Source organism: Lutra lutra, chromosome 2 (assembly GCF_902655055.1).
Source record: "Lutra lutra chromosome 2, mLutLut1.2, whole genome shotgun sequence".
Classification (NCBI taxonomy): Eukaryota; Metazoa; Chordata; class Mammalia; order Carnivora; family Mustelidae; genus Lutra; species Lutra lutra.
Window position 1 is genome coordinate 18,246,531 of NC_062279.1, and position 25,562 is coordinate 18,272,092.

General features: G+C 37.0%; 1 protein-coding gene across 1 annotated transcript in view; it reads right to left on the reverse strand.

The window, feature by feature from the left end:
• The window catches only part of TNKS (tankyrase), a 206,006-nt gene that overhangs the window by 133,184 nt on the left and 47,260 nt on the right, over positions 1-25,562 (reverse strand). The window contains exon 3 of the mRNA XM_047715636.1: positions 9,170-9,265. Coding sequence (XP_047571592.1) covers positions 9,170-9,265 — 96 coding nt within the window. The remainder of the gene's footprint in view (positions 1-9,169; positions 9,266-25,562) is intronic.

Here is a 25,562-nt window from a genome sequence, read left to right on the forward strand (position 1 = left end):
ATGGAATGAGGCCACCCTGTCCTACCTCTTACCCTCTGATATCCGTTGAGGTTATGTGAAGAAAGTCAGCAAGAATACAGTAAAACTCAACACCATCAACTATATCAGGGTCTAATTTTTGTTTACAGAATACTCCATCCAATAACAGCCAAAACACATTCTTATCATATGCCCATGAACATACCAAAAAAGACCACATCCTGGGACATAAAACAGAAACTTTAAAATGAAAACATAAGGAAGTGTTGCCCAACCACAATGTAATCAAACTAGAAAGTAGTATCAGAAAGGTAAGAGAAAAATCTCTCAACATTCAGCAACTAAAGAACATACTTCTTCTAAATAATCCATGGGTTAAAGAGGCAGTCTCAAGAGAATTAAAAAAGAATGCACTGAACTGAGGGAAATGAAAATAGAACATAACAAAATTTGTGATACACAGTTAAAGTAGTACTTAAAGGTAAGTTTATAGCACTAAATGCATACATTAGAAAAGAGAAAAAAATCTCAGATCAATTTTAAGCTACCATCTCGAGAACCTAGAAAGAGCGCAAATAGAGTCCAAACAGAGCAGGGAACATACTAAAGAACAGAAATCAATAAAATTGAAAACAGAAAAGAACAAAATCAATGAAATGGCTCTTTGAAAGTATCTACAAAATCAACAAATTCCTAGGCAACACTGAGAACACAGAAAAGACAAATGACCAACCACCAAAAATGAAACAGGAGGTATCATTATAGATCCTGCAAACACCAAAAGCCTGATAAGAGAAAACTACAAACAACTCTACCCATAGGAATATGACAACTTAGATGAAACCGAGCAATTCCTTTAAAGACGTAAACTACCAAAATTCACAAAAGGAGAAATATATAACCTAATTAGCTCTGTATCTATAAAAGCAACTGAATCGATAATCTTCCAAAAAAGAAAGCACCAGGCCCAAATGGTTTCACTGGTGAATTCTACCAAAAGAAATAATCTCTCTCTCCCAGAAAATAAAAGCACTCAACATTTCCTAAAGAATACTTCCTCATTCTAGGAAGCCAGCATTACCAGAATAAACATATTACGAATAGGGAAACTATAGAACATCTTCTGGGATGAAAATGTTCTGTATCTTGACGACATCAATGTCAATATCCTGTTTATGATACCATACTATGGTTTTTTTTGGTTTTTTGTTTGTTTGTTTGTTTGTTTTTTAACAGAGAGAGAGAGAGCATGAGAGGAAAGAAGCAGACATCCCACTGAGAAGGAAGCCTGATGTGGGGTTTAATCTCAGGACCCTGAGATCATGACCTGAGCTGAAGGCAGACCCTTAACCAAATGAACCACCCAGGCACCCCCACCATACTACAGTTTTGTAAAACGTTACTAGTAGGGGAAAATAATACAGAAGGTACAAGGGACCTCTGTATTATTTCCTACAACTGTATGAAAATCTACAATTATGTCAAAATAAAAGTTTAGTAAAAATTTCAAGTAATAGGGCTATTAACCTTAAAAAACCAAAGCATTAATGAATTCTAATGTCACATGTGCTGTTTTAAGAAAGTAAATGTTAACAGTAATTACTTTATTATCAGAAATTTTAGAAGAACCATTTAAAATAGCCATGATTTGGCTGAAGTTGAAGCTGTAATCCAAAATGCAATGAAGATGCTGTATGACTGATACAGTTCACTGGGGAAAATGACAGCTGCTCTCAGGGTGTACACTAACAAGTTATTATGCTTCACAAATATGTCATTTTTGATGAGTTGAAAGATCATGCTGGTTTTAATGATGTAAGCCTGCTGGCTTTAATTACACAAAAAGGTAGATGGGAAGAGTCTGAAATACTAGAGTGCTGGGTTATCTGAACAGAAGGACAGTTTCCATTTCCCTTACTCCCTGTATGTACATAACTGCCTGTACTCACATAAGGCTTACTTACATTATCTGCCCCTTATCTATGAAGAGCTCAAACATTTTGAATTACATCTTTCCTTCAAAATACTAGTTTTTTAAAAATGTGTTAAGTGAATATTATTCAAGCCTATTGACTAAAGAGCAAAGACTTAAAAATAGCTTTTATAAATTAGATAAATCATTTTTATTACCCAATTAATTCATTCTGTAATAATATGATGATGAATCGTGCAGGTAATATTAATCAAGCAAATTTTCTTTTTTTTTTTTTTTTAAGATTTTATTTATTTATTTGACAGAGAGAGATCACAAGCAGACAGAGAGGCAGGCAGAGAGAGAGAAAGGGAAGCAGGCTCCCTGCTGAGCAGAGAGCCTGATGTGGAACTCGATCCCAGGACCCTGAGATCATGACCTGAGCCAAAGGCAGCAGCTTAACCCACTGAGCCACCCAGGCGCCCTAAATTTTCTTTTCTGAAAGGAATAATCTTTAAGAAAGTAGAGAAAAATGTTAACCGACTGGATTTAAGCCCTGAATTTATGGATTAGTCTAGTTTTTCAAGTATGGTTATACTGCATCCTTCTAAATGAACAAGTTGGTAAAAAGTCCAGTTCTGCATAAGAGCACTGATTCTGGATCCAAATGGCTTGAGTTCAAATCCCAGGAATTTCCCTTAATGAATGTGTGAACTCATAAAAGTAACCTGACTCCCCTGTTATCTGTAAAAATGGGTACAATCATATCTATTTCCTAGTGGTGTGAGGATTCAATGCGTTTAGTACAGTGCTTGGCTCACAGAAGCACTCAGGAGTTGTCAATCATTAACATCATCATCATCATCATTATTATCATTATTATAACTAGATTCAGTAAGGCTTTGACTTGTTTACTGAAGGTTTAACACTTTAAAAGTTAAATCAGTATGTCAGCTAAGATCTTTTTTAAAAGGTAGTTTTATATTCCTCTTCTAAATTATTTTAATATCTTTAAGGTTTCAAAAAAAAGGTGTTTCAATCACTTTTAGTACCAAAATTTTACACTTTCCTGCTCATGTCCAATATTATAGACAAATCAAAGCATTAATAAAATTTTCTTAAGAATTATGCAGTTAAGGAATTAACATATCTTTAAAAAGAGTGTTCATACTTCAAACCCCAGCAGCGTGACTCCTAAAGAAAAAAAAATTAAAAAAAAAGAGTGTTCATACTGATTTATTTCAATAACATGTTTTAAATTTCTTACTCTCACACTAAAGGGAATTCTTTTTTTTAAAAAAAAAGGTATTCATCTCAACATAACAATAATTTTCCCTAATAAAAATGAGGTGGATAAACATATAGATTTTCTTTAAAAGGAAGGTATTTCCTCATATGTTTTATTTTCTAGAAAGCATATTACACTATTAGATTTCTTAATAACTGATAAAAATAATTCCTAAAGTTCAAATTAAGGATATGAGAAATCAATCTTCAATCATGTAGGCCAACAGTAAAAAGGTACTACACCTGATATGCATGTCACACCGTAGTATTAGCTAGTATGCAAAGCAGCATAGTAACAGAGCAATGCCAAAAGAAAACAGTACAAATTAGACCCTAGTCTGACATCTAGAAGTCTGACTTGACAGCTGCAGACAGTCTGATCTTTCCAGAACTGGAATGTTCTCAATCAAGGGAGCTATCCAAGAAATCTATTGATAAAAGGCTCAGTACACACCTCACCATCATACCAATTTATTCTTTTTTTTTTTAAAGATTATTTATTTATTTATTTGACAGGCAGAGATCATAAGTAGGCAGAGAGGCAGGCAAAGAGGGAGAGAGGAGGAAGCAGGCTCCCCACCAAGCAGAGAGTCTGATGCGGGGCTCGATCCCAGGACCCTGAGATCATGACCTGAGTTGAAGGCAAAGGTTTTAATCCACTGAGCCACCCAGGCGCCCCCCAATTTATTCTTTTAAATGCACTGTCTTAAAAGATGTACATGACTATAAGCAATCCAAAACAATTTTCAGGAAGCACAATATTTAATAAGACTACTACAATATGCCATGAGAGATCAAATAATTACTGGTTAATGACAATCTGAAGAACCTGGAAAATAGGCTGCCCTCAGTCACCAGTAATCAGATCTTTGAAGTATTTGTTAAATCATTCCATGTATTTGCACAAGTGCTGGGCACAATGAAGCGAGCAAGATACCCAACAGTCCAAATCCTCGTAAAGCTTTCTTTCCATTGGGGCAAACAAAGAACAGAAAAATAATGCAATTCCAGATATCAATAAAGCCATGAAGAAAATAAAGAAAGCTAATGGGATTGAGGACAAAAAGACTTCTCTGAGTAAACATCTGAGCACAGATTTGACTTGAACTACGTGGAGTTCTTGGGGGAGTGTTCCAGTTCAGTGAACAGCATGTTAGTCCAAACCGGACAAGGGCTTCGTCTGGGGGAGGAACGGCAAAGAGCCAGCTTGTAGCTGAAGCAAAGAGATCACAGGAGAACCCAGAGCAACAAGATCAGAGATAAGCAAGGCAGGGGCCAGATCACAGAGTGCTATGGCTTAAGAGTTTGGACTTATTAGGGGTAACTGAGAATATAGAAAGGAATTTTCTAATCATAGGGCTGGTCTAGGCTTTAGAAAGGCCAATTCCAGCTACAGTGGAAAGAGAGCGAAGAGTAAGTGGAGGCAGAGAGACCTGCTACAAGGTTACTGCTGTCACGAAAGAATGACGATGAAGCCATATACAAGGTGAAAGCAGTGAAGCTGGTGAGACATGGCTGGACTGGAGATTTGAAAGGACAGTAGATCTGAATTACTGACAGGGTGAATGCTAAGTATGAAAAAAAAGACAGGAATCCTAAATTGTGGCTCTAGCAAACCTTGCGGTCAAACCTATCTGGGCAGGGTCCAGTTCAATGAAGTCCTCACTGATCTTACTGAAGATCCGGGTTTCATCTGAAAAGCATCAGGAAGCAGTGGGGGTAGGGGAAAAAAAAAAAAAAGGAGTAGGATTCCAGATATATTTTGTTGACCTAACATGCCACACTCCGCAAGCAATGCCAGACCCTTCCACACTGCCTCTGGCCTGAGTCACAGCTGAGACCTTCTGCAAAGACTGGGAGCCAGTCCCTCAATCACAGATTAGGATTTCTTCAGAAGTGCAATGAATCCAGGTTAAAGCTTATTCTTGGGAGACCTTGGTGTAAATACATCTTTCTTGCCCACTTTTCCTACCCCTAAGCCTGCTAGGAAATTGCTGGAACTAATAATCTCGGCATCTGAACTCACCCGCTTTATATACCTGTCGTCTTTGGTTCTGTATCCTTTCCCGAACTCTCAGCTTCAGTCTGCTATTACACTTCTCCTGACTCAACTTCCCACTGTGCACGCAGGCTCTCCTTTACAGGATTAACAAATACCCCGACATCCTCAACCTCGTCAATGAACGTGTCCTGTGTCCAACTTTAAACGTGGCTCTCCCCATGTAATACCACATGCAATGCAGCCGTTTGAAAGGGAAGCTCCTCATTCTCCAAATCCTCACATACTTCCATCAGGAACGGAGAGACAGAGCATGTCCACGGACGCTACGACTGAATATGATAAAGAAGCACAATTCCAACAGAATTGATAAAAGGGCTCAAAATTCACAGTGAAGCATGAAGAATGAAAACAATCTACCTAAAAGGTAAACCCTAGAGGATTAGCTTAAAAAACTAAACTAGATCCACAGAAGGGTATTATAAAGTCATTATAAATTCATATTGCAAAAGAATACGTAATGCTTTTTGGGAATATCCATGTAACTAAGTTTTTTAAAAAATTATTATTAAGCAGTATGCATGCAATACATAAGGCTGATTTCAATAAAGAGAAAGAAGAGTGTGGGGTATGTGTGTTCAGAAAAGAGTGTTTATAAATAAAATATACCTAAATGTTCTCTCTAGGTAGTAGAATTAAGAATGATTTTTCTCGGGGCGCCTGGGTGGCTCAGTGGGTTGAGCCGCTGCCTTCGGCTCAGGTCATGATCCCAGGTCCTGGGTTCAAGCCCCACATCGGGCTTTCTGCTCAGCAGGGAGCCTGCTTCCTCCTCTCTCTCTGCCTGCCTCTCTGCCTACTTGTGATTTCTCTCTGTCAAATAAATAAATAAAATCTTAAAAAAAAAAAAAAGAATGATTTTTCTCCCTTTTCTGTACTTTTTCCCATTTTCCTTAATTTTTACAAAGAATGTATTTCTTACAAGTAGGAGGGAAAAGGCCAAAATAAATTTTTTTTTCTTTTTTTTTTTAAGATTTTATTTATCTATCTGACAGAGAGACAGAGATCACAAGAAGGCAGAGAGGCAGGCAGAGAGAGAGAGAGGGAGAAGCAGGCTCCCCGCTGAGCAGAGAGCCCGATGTGGCACTCGATCCCAGGACCCTGACATCATGACCTGAGCTGAAGGCAGAGGCTTAACCCGCTGAGCCACCCAGGTGCCCGGGCCAAAATAAATTTTTAAAGATCCAAAATCATAACATACCCACACTGATCTAAAATAAAATTTACATGGGCTATTTTAGACTTTTCATATGCTTATTTCCTAAAAACAAACAAACAAACAAACAAAAAACCACCTCCAAATCCTTTAGTTTACTGCCCAAAACTTCAGAACGGCTAACAAAAAACAAGAGCCCTAAGATTTCTTCTAAGCAGTATCATTTACCTTAGCACAATAATTCAAAGAAGATTTTGATGAGTCTCTCCAACTAATTATTCTCTTTGAAATACCTAAGTGCACTATCCGAAGCAAATGGCTCTTGCTGGGGTACCTTACCTATAAAACTAAAGGTATGTGTTTTACACAGCTTTACAGAAATCCATGCATTTTTTATGCAGAAGGGGTTATTAGTCATTTACATATTTCAAAATACTCTGTAAAAAGAGACTTTCACTTTGTTAATTTCCTTTAAGGAATATACATATACACCTGTACACAGTTTTGGCTAATGCACAAAAGCAGTAACATGAAAGATATTACAAAGTCATCTTCAGGAATTAAATTCCCAAAGAAGAAAAATATTAAGAACAGAAAGTTTACTCTCAAGGTAAGTACCAATGCTACAACTACACCTGGCATAAAAATAAAGAACAACACTTCACCCAAAATAATCTCTACTAATTCTAAATTAAGGCATTCCTTTCTAAAGACTTTTCTTTAAATCAATGCCTTATCGTTTTAATTTAGCTTTGGAAATACTTCCTCTATAAATTCCATTCAAAAGAAGTGCTTAGAAGAGAACCTGCATGGCAGAGAAACATCTTAGAATGTATTTCCCTTAAGCATTAATTCGCTATATCATGTAACATGAATGTGTAAATATCACTAGCTTAATATCTTCCACTAAATTCACTCTTGCCAGGATGTTTTCCTTTTAAATCCTATCTGAAAAGTTATACGTCATTTCCAAAAAAGTAAATATTTGTGAAAAGAACAATTAATGAATTCAGTATTATGACTAAGAAGAGTTACGATCTTCCGTCTCAGCAAAGCACAGTGCAAGACACTTTTCAAATCGAGTTTAACAGATAGGGGATCTGTCTTCCAGGAACCTCGTCTCCACGAGTTATGATGCCAAAGCTCTTCTGCAAACCAAGAGCAGGTGATATAGCCCCCCAGAAATTGTTTCAAATTAGGAGATAGCTTCTTGCTGTTACTACTTTATATTTAAACTCTGTCTTTCAAAAAACTGAAAGTGGATCTAAAAACAGTGTCACATGAAATGATCTCACGAATGGATGAGGAAGGCTCTGAGGGTTGAAGAGAAGGAAAGGTCAGAGGGAGGACACGCAGCTACAGAGACCGTCTTGGTCAGCACCTCTGGTACTTCGAACAAGCGCTGTGTCTCCGTCGGGCAGAGACCACTCCAAGGCTGCTACTGTTGCCCACCGCCTTGCTAAAAGAGGAGAAGGAAGAGCTGCAGAACCAAGGAGGTCTGGAGCGACATATTTTAATTTCATTATTTGAAAGTGTATAATTATATTTAAATTTCTTCTTATCTACACTGGTTTAAAATAGCTTTATTCTTCTAGTGGATGTTATCTTGATTCAGCAACCAAATCACTTAACAAATTCACTTGACCAAATCAATTCATCAATTAACTGAGAAATGTCATATTACTTTACTTTAGCAGAGATCATCTTAATTTTAACATAGTGGGACATTGACTTCCTATGAGATCAATTAAGCAAAATTCCACGTATTTTCAAAGCTTTCTATATATAAACATTTTCCATTCACCTCAGAATCTCTGATGAAAATGCAGAGCACGTACTCGAAACTTAAAAGTGAAGGTAAGATTTATTTTCTTCAAACACAGGCAAATTTAAAAGGAAGGTAAAAGTCATTTACTTTCACAAAACCTAAAACAATACTGTTAGCACTGCAGTGACAAAAGGGCTCCAAATTACAAAGGTCAGTTAAGTGAAAGAAGGCAAAGACAGCAGAACTCGGATGCTAAGGATAAAAGCAAAAATAGATCCAATGCAGCATTTTGAGAATGAAGATCAATGAAAATAGGTACTCAACATCGTACTACTTATAGCAGTATTTTCTATATTGTTATGAGACAGCCTTTCTAGTCTAGCATTTCCTCTTTGCTGGTTCTTGACATCTGCCTTAATCAAAACCAATACTTAAGCCCCAAATTTTCATGATCTGAAATGAAAAGGCAACACATTGCATTGCCTCATCTACAAAGTACTCAGCTATCTCGGGCAAAGTGAGGAGACAGGGTAAAAACACAAACAGAAGGGCAAAGGAGGGGCAGCATCATATTTTACTTAACCATTCCCCTGAGTAATAAGGCAGCAGGTTGTCCTTTCGATCAAAACTACTTTTATAAAGTAAGACAAATGCCCTTGCTTGCTCAGTGGTGAAGGTCTTCAAAAGAAATCCACTGAGAAGATGAGGCACAGGAAAATTACGATCTAAACCATAAAAAAGGACTAAAATATGAGTGAACACTGTATGTTATCATTTAGTGCTGTAATTCTCAGAAATCCTATGAATAAACAGTCTTACTGCTTCTGCTTAGGATGGCATAGAAATTAATGAGACAGTTAATACAGCAAATCACTAATAAAGTAGAGGTAATGGCATATCTATTTGTTGAGCTTCACCAGCAGGAAAATAAAATGCAGCGCGTACCAATTTTATCAAATCAAGCCAGTAGTTCCATAGATAAAATAATTAGGTAGCTCTCTGTTTGCTTACCTGTAAGGACAGCTTTTGCTGAAGAATCCGCCAGGTCCAGGGCTGATTTCCCATCAGTGTTCCGAATGTTTGGATCAGCTCCGTGCTGCAGCAGCACTGTGCAGGGAAAGCAGAAACAGTATCTTACCTCAGGGATACAGAGATTATTTACTGGTAAGTGTCGCCTCGGCATGGTGTAGGCATAAACATACATTGCACGATTTTTTCTCTTTCAAGAAAAAAAAGGAAGAAAGAAAGCAACAGAAAAATGGAAAAAAAGCACTGCAGCAAAGGATCCTCTCTAGAGTAAAGCAAAGTTGGCAACTTGTGGTACAGTATTATCACATGACTTAACATCATAAACATGAAACTAGAAAAATCTTGCACTAGACGGTTTGGGTTTGCCTCCTTCGGGCAGCAGAATGGGAAGCTGTGTGCTCACTGCCTCGCACCATGAAATCTGCAACCCGTGAACCTTCCTATCTTTACTACCACTGTGGTTGCTTGTTGCTGCTGCTTTCCTGCTGAATTTCCTAACGCTTCCTCTGCTCAGAATGGTTGTAATACTGTGCAAGCCTTTTAGTGGCTCACTGCTTACATATGAAACTCACCATAACATACTGGCTTGCTTCCAAGAAGTTTAGCAGACATGGGTATGCATGCAACTCTAGTCCCCTGCAGTTGAGCTGCAAAACAGCACTGCCTTCCACAATAATTCTTCCCATGAAAAATGTTTAGGAACAGAAACTCAATCACTATAATATATGCTAAGAAATGAGTGTTGCACATGCTATATTCAGTAGAAAGTGGCTACAGAGAATCCTTAGCCATGGAGGCTCCCAAAAGACAGAAGCACTTGTTTAAGTAAAATCCAGATGGAGTAATTTATTAATCCAAAACATTTCTCAACCACATCTGGTATGTGAGTGTATGGGGGTGAGAGGGGTGTTGCTGTAATGCTACCCAACCAATGGTTAAGCTAATACATACGTTAAAAACTCGTCCAAGCAAGCAAGGTTCAATTCCAAGTTAGAAATTCTAACAGTTCGGATAGCTACAATTTTGTGTACTCCAGAGAAGAACAGTAGCTGTTACTACTTACCGCTAGCCCAACAACATACATTTAAAACAAAGCAGAAATATTAAATTCAAATAAGTAGTTCGAGACCTGTTATATAATGTCTAAAAACATCTGAGCTACTACTGTTGATGAGTCCTGAATTTTCATTCACTGACATCCCAAGCACCTACATTCCTTTGTAATATTTGGAAGGCAATCCTCCTATATTACTAAGGAATAAGTCCCACTGTTTATTAAGCTCTTCTCCTTCCTTTTATCCACAAGCCATCTAGTCAATAGCTTTATTATAACGTACAAAGGATCAGCCTTATCTAGAATTAAGACACACCTGCCAGAACAGTATACATCAGCACCTCTTGCATTAAATCTTTGCTACTTTCAGATCTGGGATAGTAAAAACAAGCCGTGGCTGAGAGATTTTGCCAAGCGCTTCTATATTATTTCACCCCGGAATGTAAGCAATCATAATTATTTTCCAGATGTTTGCAAACTGACTCGACAGTAAGTAGAATAAAATAGCAAGTATCACAGTATCAAACTGTAGTTACTCTTCCATCAGCGAGAATAAGCTTTCATGGCAAGTTTTGTGGGGTTTTTGTTTTGGTTTTGGTTTTTTGTTTTTATTATTTATTTATTTTTTAAAAAGATTTTATTTATTTATTTGACAGAGATCACAAGTAGGCAGAGAGGCAGGCAGGGAGGAAGGGGAAGCAGGCTCCCTGCTGTGCAGAAAGCCGATGAGGGGCTTGATCCCAGGACCCTGGGATCATGACCTGAGCCAAAGGCAGCGGCTTAACCCATTGAGCCACCCAGGTGGCCCAGTTTTTGGTTTTTGATTCCAAGAAGAAACCCCAACATGAAGATCTGGCTTGTAAAGGGTCTTTATCATGAAGCAGACTCGTGTATCAAATGTAAAGGTGACAGCTATCACTTTATCTTTACTGAGTTGTTGACTGATAGCATGCAAAGGGCAGGAAAACAAGGAAGTAACAGCTACCCTGAAATGCAGAGATTTTTAATGCATACCTGGAGAACTTCAGAACCTGCTTTTAATCAAGTAAAGCAGTATCTTAATTTAACAAGACCTGACAATAATACGATGCGAGCTTTTATTGTGCAGCTTACAAGGTAGAGGCAAAAATCTGAAAGCCTTCTTGTTCCTCCGAAAGTCATCTAAAACCTCAATCTTTTTTGTTGTAGCTGGTATTTTACCTATTATCTCTCTGTTACTTTACAATAGAAATCTGCCATTACAGTTCAGCTGCAGTTTTGCTTTATTTGGGGTGACTTTAAAGGGTAATCTTTTTACTAGAAATATCTGTTTTCTAAAGATTTTGAGTCCCATTATTTCTTCCATCAGACCTGAATGCACAGAAACATCCGTGCTGAGTAATGCAGCAGCAGGGAAAAAGAAGTTGCATTTTCTGAACCTGATGCTGACTACAAAATCCACATTAGAAAATATTCAACCATTTTTAATTAATTGGATAGCAGTTAATTAAAACAACAAAACTCAGTAGAATCAAGAGTTTGGGGGGCAATAAAACCATCCACAACCAGAAGAAAGCTAATCTCTGACTTGTATAAAAGGGCAGTGCTGGGAAGATTACATGAGAACAGAGCGGCATGCAAAGGCGCTAAGCCCCGAGCCTGATATTACACAACAGCTAATGATAATATTTAAAGTGCATTTGTAATGTAGACCTTGTTTATACTCTCAACTCTACCACTAACTACTAATTCAATGCTCTGTCCTAGAGCCAACTCTTCAGATCTTCACAGATAGTACATACATATAAGACTCTGTAGAACATACGGTCTCTGAACTACTCAACCCGGCCTCAACCTCATACTTACAGAGGAAAAGTAGCCACAGACAATATTTAAAAGAATGTGTGTGGCTGTGTTCCAATAAAATTTTATTTATGGACAGTGTAGTAAGAATTTTGTATAATTTTCATGTGTCACAAAATACTAGTATTGTGAATTTTAAAAAATCATTAACAAATGTAAAAACAATACTTAGCTTACAGGTCATATGAAAAGCAAGGGGTGAACTGTGTTTGGCTCATAGGTCAGAGTTGGCCAACTCCAACCCTGGGCAGTGACAGTATGGTGTCTCTGCAATCCACAGACATTGAAATAAGCACAGAAATTAAGAGGCGGCATTTAGAATTGCGTATGTTCTTTTAAAATTATTTTCTCGCATTTCATTTTTATACTTTACAAAATTACTGGCCTGCCATGTACTGGAGAGGAAGAAAACTGGTCCTCTACCATATACAGTTTGAGAAGCAATGAGCCAGGGCACATGTAAAATTCTCTGGGCCAGAGTTCCAGGTCTATAAAGTGAAGGAGCTGGACTAGGTAGATGATTTCTAGATATCTAAGGTAGTTGATAGCCAAAGACGTAAAATATTATGTTCTGAAATCTTAATTAAAAAAAAAAAAAGAGTTACTTCAAGTAAAATCTTTTCCTCCCCTACCCTCTAAATAAAAATTTTAAAAATCATTTTTGATTTACCCTAACACTTTGACAAAACTCGAAGTTGAGCCCATCATCAATGGACGTTGTGGGGTATATACTAAAACGTCCCAAGCTTCTCCCAAGCAATTCCTCCAATCAAATTGCTGTTTTACACTAGTCTCTATGGAGATCTGTTTCCCTATTTTCTAACATCTGAAGAACAGCACATACATCAGGCAAAGGTAACAACAATGGCTTTCAAGAATGTCAGTCTACACTTGACCTGGTGACATGAACAACTCTCAATTCTCGCTGCTTTAAATTCTGCTTTCAAAGTTCTGAGCTACCAAACAATAACAAAATATGACCTGTAATACATAATGCAATTAGAAATCCATCTTGTAACATCAATATACACTGACAAGACACTAATACGGAACAAATTCCCCTTTAAATAGCACAGATGTCTGAAGCAAAGTTCCCAAAATATACAAACAATATACAAAGTAAGGTTTGAAAGAAAAACAAGGAAACTAAAATCTGAATAACACCCAGTACAAAAATTCAAGACTACTGTGGCCATTCAAAATCTCCTCGCACTATCTTTAACCAATTAGGTCATCATCAAATCTGGAATCCCAAACGACTTAACTGTATCCAATTGTTCAACTCCTTTATCTCAAATCCGTTTATCTCATTTTGAGTTTAGGAGGATGGAGAAAATACAGCAGCTGGCATAACAACAGATAGCTAAAACTAAGGTAGGATTACAATATTCAAAATGTCATTCTCAAAAGAGCTCATGGCAAGAAGGACATGTGATTTTCCTATTTCTGGTACAAGTATTCAGCTATAATGAGCCAGATTCATGCCTTTACCCTGTGACCAGCAAACACAGTAGGAACTAAAATTGTTTCATTTCTCAAAACTACTAAATTTAAGCATTCATTTCATTTTAATTCTTCCAAAAAAGAAAATATTCCTACATGTACACAAAGCCTATCAAATTCCTAGAAAAATAAAAAGTACTATTATGTAAATCATATTTATTTTTTTGATAAATTATATTTAATTACAGGTATTATTAATTTATTTAAGAAGATAAAAGAAGGGGCGCCTGGGTGACTCAGTGGGTTAACCCTCTGCCTTTGGCTCAGACCATGATCTCAGGGTCCTGGGATGGAGCCCCACATCGGGCTCTGCTCAGCAGGGAGCCTGCTTCCCCCCCCATCCCCCCCCACCGCTCTCTCTGCCTACTTGTGATCTGTGTCTGTCAAATAAATAAAATCTTTTAAAAAAGAAGAAGAAGATAAAAGAAACAGAAACAGTATGAATTTTCCAAGCTAAAAACATAGCAAGGGGCGCCTGGGTGGCTCAGTGGGTTAAGCCTCTGCCTTTGGCTCAGGTCATGGTCTCATGGTCTTGGGATCGAGCCCCACATCAGGCTCTCTGCTCAGCGGGGAGCCTGCTTTCCCCTCTCTGCCTGTCTCTCTGCCTACTTGTGATCTGTCTCTCTCTCTCTGTCAAATAAATAAATAAAATCTTTAAAAAAAAATAAACTGTTAAAAACATAGCAAGACTTTTAGGTAAATTATTAAAAAGTGTTTAGTATAATTTTCACTATAAAAGGTAAAAACCCTCTATTAATATTATAAATGCTTTGTTACATGAATTTTAGAGTTACATTAATAGTCTAAAACTGTTCCTCACAATGAACACTCAACTTTTTTTTTTTTAAGATTTTATTTTTATGTATTTATTTGACAGAGAGAGGGAGAGAGCACAAGCAGGGGAAATGGAGTAGCAGTGAGAAGCAGACTCCCCACTGAGCAGCGAGCCCAATGTGGGACTCGATCCCAGGACCCTGGGATCATGACCTGAGCCAAAGGCTGACGCTTCACCATCTGAGCCACCCAGGCGCCCTGAACATTCAATTTTTAAAGAAGTTATGTTTATGTCAAAATGCGTTTCATAGTCATCTTACTCTTTAATATTCATTTGACTTAGCTTCCAAAATTGTCACAAAAGGACGATATGCATTATAATTTTTAGCAAATAAAACCCAATTTTAGAGCAAAATATCAAGGAATCAAATTTTAACTAACTACAATCTTCACTGTATAGGACTCTCACCAACACACATGCTTTTAAAAGACATTTTTTCTAAGTGGCTGATACATATGCAGACTGCCTCTCCCACAGAAACATGTACAATAATTGTACAATACTAGTATTATACCACTATAATGCTGTACATATTTATATATGGTACGTATTATTTGGGAAGCCATTTATTTTTTCACTCAGGATACATTACATGGCATAAACATAAATTACCGTATTTTATTTTAAAAAATCATTAAGAATTTATTTATCACTAAGAGTGAACATGAAAATTCAAGTAACATGAATATATATATATACATACACACACATATATATACGGTCTGATCCTATATAGTAGTATGGCTTACTGAATTTGGATTAGAATTTACATAACACAATTTGCTGTTTTCAGTATTAGCTGAACAATCCTTAGGCTGTAAACAGTGAACAAAACTGGAGTTGAAACAAAAATGTAACTTCTTAAAATCATCTAAGAGCTAATGAGATAAAGAATTCTTAGCCCAGGGGCGCCTGGGTGGCTCAGTGGGTTAAACCTCTACCTTCGGCTCAGGTCATGATCTCAGGGCCCTGGGATCGAGCCCTGCATCGGGCTCTCTGCTCAGCAGGGAGCCTGCCCACCCCCGCCCCGTCTGCTTGTCTCTCTGCCCACTTGTGATCTCTGTCTGTCAAATAAATAAATAAAATCTTAAAAAAGAAAAAGAAAAAGAAAAAGAATTACTAGCCCAAAACTAAGAGGAAATGGGAATCCAGAGGATAAATGTATATGGAAACTGCCTTTGTTCTGTAAGCAATTACTACTACAGAAAAATATAAGCTGTCCTTGCAGTGTCTCAAAGGGCAAAGGGAAGAGCAATCATTGCTGGGCCCCTCAAAGTAAAAATTCTAACGAAGACTGTCCCCACACAAAAAAGGCTATCCTCAGGATGAGGATAAAGTGATGTGAACTCACCCTAATACAGAACCACACATCTGATTGGAAAAACAGGGTGTCCAAACTATCTGAAGCCTCGAATTTGATTCTAAGGTGGTCCCAGATTGGCAGTAACATCAGGGTATCTGGCAAACATATATGCCCATCCTGTCAGGGGAGCGTACATCAAGGGCAAAAAGTTAGTCCTGTCAATAAATTTGTAGTAAAACGCCCAGCACAGAGCCAAGATAACCAGGCAGAGGTAATCTAAAATGCAGAAGCAACAACTAACATCAATAAACAACACAAAAAATAGACTCATAAAAACTTCAAATACCAGAAAGAACTACCAGTTACAATATAAAAAGAACTATGTTTATTGTGTTTAATGAAATAAAAGACAAGCTGAAATATGAAACTATAAAAAGTGGTAAGGCAAATTTGTAAAACAACCAAAAGAACCTCTAGAAATAAAAATACAATAAACTGAAATTACACATGAAGGCTTTGGTTTCCAGCCAAGATGGAGTAACAGCAGACTAGCCCTCTCTTCCTAATGTAAATAATTACGGAACTGGACAAAATATATGAAGCAACTCATTGAAGGCAGTGATGAACAGTAGTGTTAAACTGTGATCTTCAAAAGAAAGGAAACTCAAAAGGTGGCTACCATAATCACTCAACTACTCTGCCTGTGGCAATGTGGCAACCGCCTGCATACAGCTAGAATCAGAGCAGAACACGGCTGGCATGTTGCGCTGAGAAGACAAGTGATCTGAATTCGGAGTAGATAAACTGGTTGGAATCTGCTGGATGGCAAAGTGGAGAGGAGGGACTCTACAGACAGCAGGGCTCAGATGTCTGTGTGGGGACTCCTGCTGATTAACAAGGCTGTGGGCTGGCCTGTATAGTTTGTATAAGACAAGGCCATCTGAGACTTAACTGTAGTTGCTATTGGGTTGAGCACAAAACAGAGTTACTTGAGGTCAAAAAGTGCTGGGGGTTGGTGGGGGAAGTAGGGCTGAGATAAACTGGAAGTCTGGCTGTAAGAAAGCACAGAGATCCTAAAAACACCTCTTCAACAGCATGCAGAGCTGAGAAACAAAAGACCACCTTAGAGCAGAGTCACTGATTTCCTTGTTTTGTCGTTGGTAGTAATATCTGCACACGGTGCAAAAGCAACAAAATTGCTGGTTAACTTGCTACAAATCAAGGCAGTGGCACCCAGCTATACTAGTGATCAATGCATTCTTCACCACCATGCAATCACCTTAAAAGAAAAAAACAAGCAGTTTCATTTTAGAATGTCCTTAGTGACAGTAAAAATCATTAATTTTACTAAATCTTGACCGTTGGATTCACATCTTTTTAATGTTCTCTGTGAAGAATTGGAACACGCCTGAAGGACTGCGCCAATGGGAAGACACAGGAGTTGTCTCAACCAGACGACTTGGGTGATTACTGAGGCTACACCTGAACTAGCCACTGTTTGTCATGATGCATCCTTTTTAATGAAAAGAAATATGAACAGAAATACTATGGTCATTCAGACTTGGGTATCTGGCAGGCATTTTTTAAATGTCAATGATAAAATTTAAGCGCTCAAGCAAAAATTAGAACTTTGTAAAATTTTTAATCTACCTTAATGAACTTGAACTTACTGTAAATACTTATGCTCTTCTGCTAACATTGATGTAACAAATGTAATTTTCTGATGTGGTATTTAAAATGTGTCAACATTTTGGAATTTCTGTCTGAGTGAATCAATACTTTCAAAGTGACCAACGGAAACTGTTACAAAATCATGTCTGGGTACAAATTCCTTCAAAGTGAAACACACATTAATTTACTGTGATGTTACAGAATATAAAAAGTTTTCTGTTATGGTTTGTTTCCATATTGCAATTACTCATTTAGAAACTACCACTTGCCATGTTTGGATTGGGATATCAAAGGAGAATATTCATAATTATTTGAAAATGTTATTAAATACATTTCCTCTTCCAACTAAAATCTGAATCTACGTCATCAGAACATAACTGCACACAGAAGCAGGTATGACAATCCAGCCGACTCTGAGTAAGCCAGATAATGAAGACTATTTGCATTAATGCCAGTTTTACTAACTTTTTGTAGTTTTGATTTCTAATGTTCTATATGATCCATATAAACAAAGCTCTTCAGAATGCAAAAAGGCCAAAACACTTGAAAACTGCCCTAGAATAAGCCCTAATCTAGACACACCCTAATAAATTCTAAAACCAAACTTCAACAAGATCTGCAGAGGAGACAGTATGAAAACTGAGTTCCACAAGATGAAGATCTTAGGGAACACCTTCCACAGAAATGCACTAATAGAGCATAACCCCAAACATCCGAAGTTCAGGGTGACTTCCCAGCAACTAAACTCTGCAAAAACAGTAATAAATTTTTCAGAGCAAGGTAGATAAAAATAACATTGCAGCCTCTACAATATCTACCACTGGATAAGAAAATTATTAGACATATAAGGAAAAAAGAATGTGATCCATAATCAAGAACAACAACAACAGCAACAACAACAACAAAAGTCAAAAGAAATCATATCCAAGATGGCCTAGATGTTGGACTTAGCAGACAAAGACTTTAAAGCAATTATTACAAGAATTCAAAGAATTAAAGGAAAATATGATATGAAAAAGTAAACAGAGAGAGGTACTCTAAGAATCAAGTTGGAAATTCTACACTTGTAAAGTTAAAGGGATCATACCACCCAATTTCAAGATTTATTATAAAGCTACAGTAATTATGACAGTGAATTACTGGGATAAAAACAGATATTTAGATCAACAAAAAAGAAAACAGACCAACACATGTACGGTCAATCGATTTTCTATAGAGAAGGCAAGGTAATACAATGATGGAAAGAAAAAATAATCTTTTGAACAAATCATGCTGGAACAACTGCTATCTACAGACAAGAAAAAGGAAAAACACAAACGAAGTTTGACTCTTACCTCACAGGACACAAACAAATTACCTCCAAATGAGACATACACTTAAATATAAAAGTTAAAACAATAAAATAAATAAATAAAATAAAACAATAAAACCCAACAAAACATTGAAGAAAATGTTTATGACCTTGAGACAGAAAGATTTTTTAAGATAAAAAGGCCTAAACCATAAAAAAATCTTGATCAATTGTACTTCATCAAAATTAAGATTTTCTGCTTTTCAAATGACACAGTTATAAACATGAAAAGGAAAGCTACAGACTAGACCAAAATGCAACAAATATATGTGAAGAACTCAGATCCAGGTTATATAATGCTGAGACCGTAAAAATGACTCTGAAGTAAAATAGTCAAGAAATAGCTTTTTTATTGTGTAAAAGCCCCAAGTTTTTAATAACTTTTTTAGTCTTTGCCTTTCATACAGAAGTCACCAAAAAATCAGAATTCTGTCAATATCTGGGATTAGCATGCCTGTGATACATTACTTAATTTCACCTGCCTTTCGTGTCTAATTAGATACCTCCTTACTACTTTTTTCCATGTGCCTCACTGGAAAAAAAATAAGACTGCATTTCTTTTTTTAAAAAAGTTCAAAAAAAAAATCAAATTCTCTTTAAGTCTGCTTCACTTATTAATGGCAAAACATCTTAGTTAACCACTTAAGAACACAGCTGTGGTTAACAACTAGAAGGCAGGGGTTAGAAACTTGGTTCCACCACCTCCCAGTTTTGGGGCCCTAGAATGCCATTCTCTCTGCTCTTCCGTTTTCTCTTCTGTAAAAAGAAGAAGATAATAATGGTGCCCAACACATGGAACCTAATTAGGACAAAAAGATAACAAAAATAATAAATATTTGAGGAGTCTTTAGAACAGTGCCCAGCATATAGTAGGCAAAGGAGATTAGGAGGTACAAACTTCCAGTGATAAAATAAATAAGTCACGAGGATATGAAGTACAGTGTGAGGTAGATTCTCAAAAATATCATAACTTTGGTGACAAATGGTAACTAGACATACCATGGAGATCACCATAACGTACACCTGAGACATTAGAAAATATTTACTCCCTCAGAAAATTAATCCAAGTAAATAAAAATTTACTGAATTCACACAGAAGAGAAGTTCTTTATGATCAAATTTTGGTATGAAATATTATAATAATAATAAAGAATCCTCCACTTAGATTTTGTTACCATTGTCAAATTTACCTATAAATATAGACAGTCAAGAAATTTTTAAAAGGCCCACTGCTCTAAAGTCACTTAGAAACAGATTATTCTGTTATATATAGCAGATTTTTAGAGCCAGAAATCAATGACATAACCTTCTGCAATAGAGTTAAACCAGGCCACAATACATCTGTGAAATCAGCATTAACTGCTTACACAAGCCACAATTTAAGATAAAGCACCCTGAAATAAATATAAGAATGATTATAACAGGGGTGCCGGGTGGCTCAGTGGGTTAAGCCTCTGCCTTCAGCTCAGGTCAAGATCCCAGGGTTCTGGGATGGAGCCCTGCATCGGGCTCTCTGCTCAGCAGGGAGCCTGCTTCCCCCACCCCCTCTGCCTGCCTCTCTGCCTACTTGTGATCTCTGTCAAATAAAAAAATAAAATCTTTAAAAAAAAAAAAAAAAAGAAAGGAAGAAAGAAAGAATGATTATAACAAAGGATATCTCTTTCTACTTGGAAACCCCAGAGAGTCAAGTCTAAAAGAATGTACTGTCCAGGAGTCAGATAAACCTGGGTTTGTCTCTGTCCTTTACAATTGTCTGACCTTATGCAAGTTACCTCACCTCTGTCAATCTCAATTTCGTCTTTCATACAACACTACCCTCCTCAGAAAACTGCCGTTATAATTGAGACAATACATATAAACCTAGTGTGGCTCTTGGCACATAATAGGGACTCACTACAATACCCTGTCCCTTCAATCAGGATCTTTTTTTTCTTTTTTTAAAGATTTTATTTATTTATTTGACAGAGATCACAAGTAGGCAGAGAGGCAGGCAGAGAGAGAGGGGAGGAAGCAGGCTCCCCACTGAGCAGAGAGCCCTATGCGGGGCTCAATCCCAGGACCCTGAGATCATGACCTGAGCTGAAGGCAGAAGCTTTAACCCACTGAGCCACCCAGGCGCCCCTATTATAGAATTTTTAAAAACAGTTACTCAATCATATTTTTATATCCCACCTCAGCTCCTTTCTCCCAGGCTGAAGAAAAACAACTGATTTCATATCTTACTAAATCACAATTCAAGTTTAAAAAATTACACAGGCTATGAAACAAAGGAGATAAACTAATTCACATTGATGATAACAAAGAACAGCATATGGTAACTGCCACCCAGTCCATCATTAAGCTTTTACTGAGTGTCAGAATCCAAAACACCTTACTGTTGCCACCCGGGGGAAAAGAGAATGGATGGGAACAAGCATTTACTGCGGCTCTACCTGCTTTATTATTTCACGTAACTTCCATTAAAAACCTGATGCAATATGTAGGATACTTGTTTTATAAATGAGAGAATGAGGTTCACAGCAACTAAATTATTTGTGCAAGATGACAGTTTTTAAGCAGTAAAGTAGAATTCATACCTAATACTAAAGCCAAGCATTTAATTTCTAACTTATCATTCCACACAAGTACAAGGCAAGATCACCCCAGAACTGTAATTCAAGCTTTCTTCTTCTTAGGTCAATTCTGAAAGGCCCATCTACACATTTGTCCTAAATACCTTATCTGCTATTCCCATGACCAATGACCTCTTTCTCATCCCATCAAACAATCCCCCTGTGGAAAAGCATGACACCAAGACACAGAAATAACGCCCATGACAGCTTGGGTTCTGTTTTAGGAGACCCACTAGAATACTTCCTGCTCTTGCTCCCTCAAACCTCATGCTCTAGCATAATCCTTCTAAAGATCAACACTCAAAACTGTGTCCCAAAATAGGCACAGCAAATAAGAGGCAAAAGAAAATATATACCCTCTTTCTCTAACCACGATTATTTGTACCACACAGCTAATTTAGGAATTTTCAGGCTTGACACAAAATAAACATATATTTGGATACCCTGTGGGATTTCTTACTTCCTTTTTAAAAAAGATTTTATTTATCCATTTAGAGAGAGAGAGAGAGAGAACACACGTGCACAATGCACAGTTGTGGGGGGGTGGTTGGCGGAGGGCAGAGGGCGAGAGAGAATCTCAAGCAGACTCCGCACTGAGTGCTGAGCCCAACACAGAGCTGGATCTAACGACCCTGAGATCATGACCTGAGCTGAAATCAAGAGTCCAACACTTAACTGACTCAGTAACCCAGGCGCCCCATCGCTGCGGGATTTTTTTTTAAATAATTTTTTTTTATTATGTTAGTCACCATACAGTAAGCACATCATTAGTTTTTGATGTAGTGTTCCATGATTCATTGTTTGCATATAACGCCCAGTGCTCCACGCAATCCATGCCCTCCTTAATACCCATCACCAGGCTCACCCATCCCCTCACCCTCCTCCCTTCTAAAACCCTCTGTTTGTTTACCAGAGTTCACAGTCTCTCATGGTTCATCTCCCCCTCTGATTTCCCACCTTCATTTTTCCTGCCTTCTCTTAATGTCCTCCATGCTATTCCTTATGTTCCCCAAATAAGTGAAGCCATATAATAACTGTCTTTCTCTGTTTGACTTATTTCACTTAGCATAATCTCCTCCAGTTCCATCCATGTTGATGCAAATGGTGGGTATTCTTTCTGATAGCTGAGTAATATTCCATCATATATATGGACCACATCTTCATCCACTGAGATGTTGAAGGACATCTCAGCATCTTCCACAGTTTGGTTTTTGTGGCCATTGCTGCTATAAACACTGGGGTGCATGTGGCTCTTCTTTTCTCTACATCTTTATCTTTGGGGTAAACACCCAGGAGAGCAATTGCCGGGTCATAGGGTAGCTCTATTTTTTTTTTTTTTTAAAGATTTTATTTATTTGACAGAGAGAGATCACAAGCAGGCAGAGAGGCAGGCAGAGAGAGAGGAGGAAGCAGGCTCCCCGCTGAGCAGAGAGCCCGATGCGGGGCTCGATCCCAGGGCCCTGAGATCATGACCTGAGCCGAAGGCAGCGGCTTAACCCACTGAGCCACCCAGGTGCCCCAGGGTAGCCCTATTTTTAACTTGAGGAACCTCCACACTGTTCTCCAAAGTGGCTACACCAGCTTCTGTCCCACCAACAGTGTGAGGGGGTTCCCTTTTCTCCACAACCTCTCCAACATTTGTTGTTTCTTGCCTTGTCACTTTTTGCCCTGTGGGATTTCTTAATGGCTTATTTGTAACTGTCATATCTAAGGGCAAAATATGAAAAAACTCACAGTAATGTTTACATACTTATTCCTGGATTCTGTTTATGGATGAAAAGTCTAACACCCCCTCCATTTTAAGAGAAAATTAACACATTCCAATAATTTAAGAACGAAAACAAGAGTACCAAAGTTTTTTTAAAGCCTGGAACTGCAATTGTTACACTTAACTTTCTATGTAGTTTGGTCAGCAGAGAATGAGGAGTGGAAAGGACTCTGGAAGTCTTTCACATCTGGGCCTGCTTCTGCAATTTCCGTTACCACAGAACTATACAAAGCAAGGACACAGCTTTAATTTGTACACATTTCAGATAACATGATAACCATGTAAAGGGAAAACTGATTACATGAGCCATTTGCCTCAAATACCATTTTCATACAACCACAAACTTAAGCCATGCATCATCTCACTGAAATCCAGACTGTTTTGGATCACCATGGTTAATCTAAAAGTAAAGGCAAATGTAAAATTAATTTCTTTAACGGGCAGACTTGAATCATATGCAAATTCCTGCATCACTTTAAAAAAAGCATGAGGTCTTTTTTTGGTTGCTCTTGGTTTTTGACCTTTTTCCCTCTAATTTAAACATCTTTGATCTATTTCTTAAGGCCTTAGGAGAATTAAGGCATTTACTATGGAATTTCTAATAAAACACAATGAGCATATATAAAACTCTCCATATAACTGTGTGTGTGCATGTATGTATATTATTTACCATTAACCAGAATGCCTACTAAAGTAGTCCCAAATTTATCAGGTAAATGCATAAATACTCTAACTTTCTTGAAAGCAGTTGAACCTAAGTGGGCAAGCTATCAAGATAACAGTGTTCAGTGTCAATGGGGATTTTTTCAGAAGGGAGAAATTACTATTATTCTTGGCTCTTCCACTCCTTTTTAAGGAACTAAGTGGGGAATTTTGCCAACTTTTACTTTTTATGAAAATGCTATATTGAGACTTGTTTAAAAGATCCCAATTCAGTATTTATATGGAAAACTGATGGTAAAAATGCCTACGGGAGGTATTCTGGCAGGAAAAAGGAAAAGAGACAATCATGAAACAAAATCAAGTGAATGATAGTCTCAAGGGCTTCACTGAATCTTCAGTGAATTTTTGTAAAGAGTAAGGAATATGTGAGAAATGACTTTCCTTAACCTAGCTCATTTATGAATGACATACAAATACATAATATGACTAAATCAAGAATCCTACTAGAGATCTTCAGCAGCTACATTTCTTTGGTTCTTATTAAAAAGTTGTGGCTTTCCAGGAATTTATGCTAAAGTAATTAAGGTTTACACATATATTTAATGAAGAGGATATTCTCTATAGTACTGTTTATAAAACAAAAGTGAAAAACCAAAAATATTATAAATGGTCTAATATGGGTGAGTGATATAAAAATAATGGTTATTTCCATATAATTCTTGACAGCCATTAAAAATAAGATAAGATAAAAATATTCATTGATAATGAAATATATTCACAACACAAAGTGAAAAAATAAAACGGTATGCATGGAATGATCCTATTTTTATTATAAAAAGGACTACATATATAGGAACACTGGATCTAACAATATTGTTCAACAGAAATTCCTAGAGTAATGGAAATTACTATAATCTGCACACTCTGATATGACAGCCAATAGTCATATATGGTTATTAAGCATTTAAAATGTGACTTAGTGCAACTGAGGAACTAAATTTTTAATTTGTTAAATTTTAGCTTATTTTCACTTAATGGCTACCTTATTGGGCAGAAAACAGTGTGACTGCTGTTAAGGTATATTTTCTAAATCTTCTTTAATGAACACCTATTACGTCTAATAATACTGACAAATAATAAGACAAAACCAAGAAAGTTGTTAATTTTGAGACACTATGTTTAAAATAACAGGAAGTAAAATAAATAAATGAACAAACAAATAAAATAAAATAAGGTAAGATAAGATAAAATAAAATAACAGGAGGTAAGAATGTACCCAAGGCAGTCCAGCACTAATCCCATTCTTCCCAATCCCATCCCCAATGCATGCCATTCCAAGTTCCAGGGCTTTAGACTTCATTAAAGGGCAGGTAACCACGGAAGTGATCAGGTAAAACTCCATTCACAACAGAGCTCACACAAGAAAAAAATATCTCTTTCTAGATAGCAGATAATGCAAAATTGAGTTACCTGCATTATGAGAGGGATATTACTTTAGAGGTGAGTTACAGTAACAAAAACTTGGTTTAAGTTTTAATAAATATATTATCTTAAGATTTTGTTTTGGGGCTTTTTAAATAAGGCTAGATAAAGAATACTACTTTAAATGTGCTAAATATTATATGATCTAAAAAGCTAAACTCAAAGAAGAATTTATTTGACACACTTAAAGATTGAAATTAATTTTTATGCTTAAAATATATTCTTAAATAAATCCCACTAAGCAGAGAGAACTTTCAGTTCTCAATCAAGAAAACATTTCTATTATAGCAA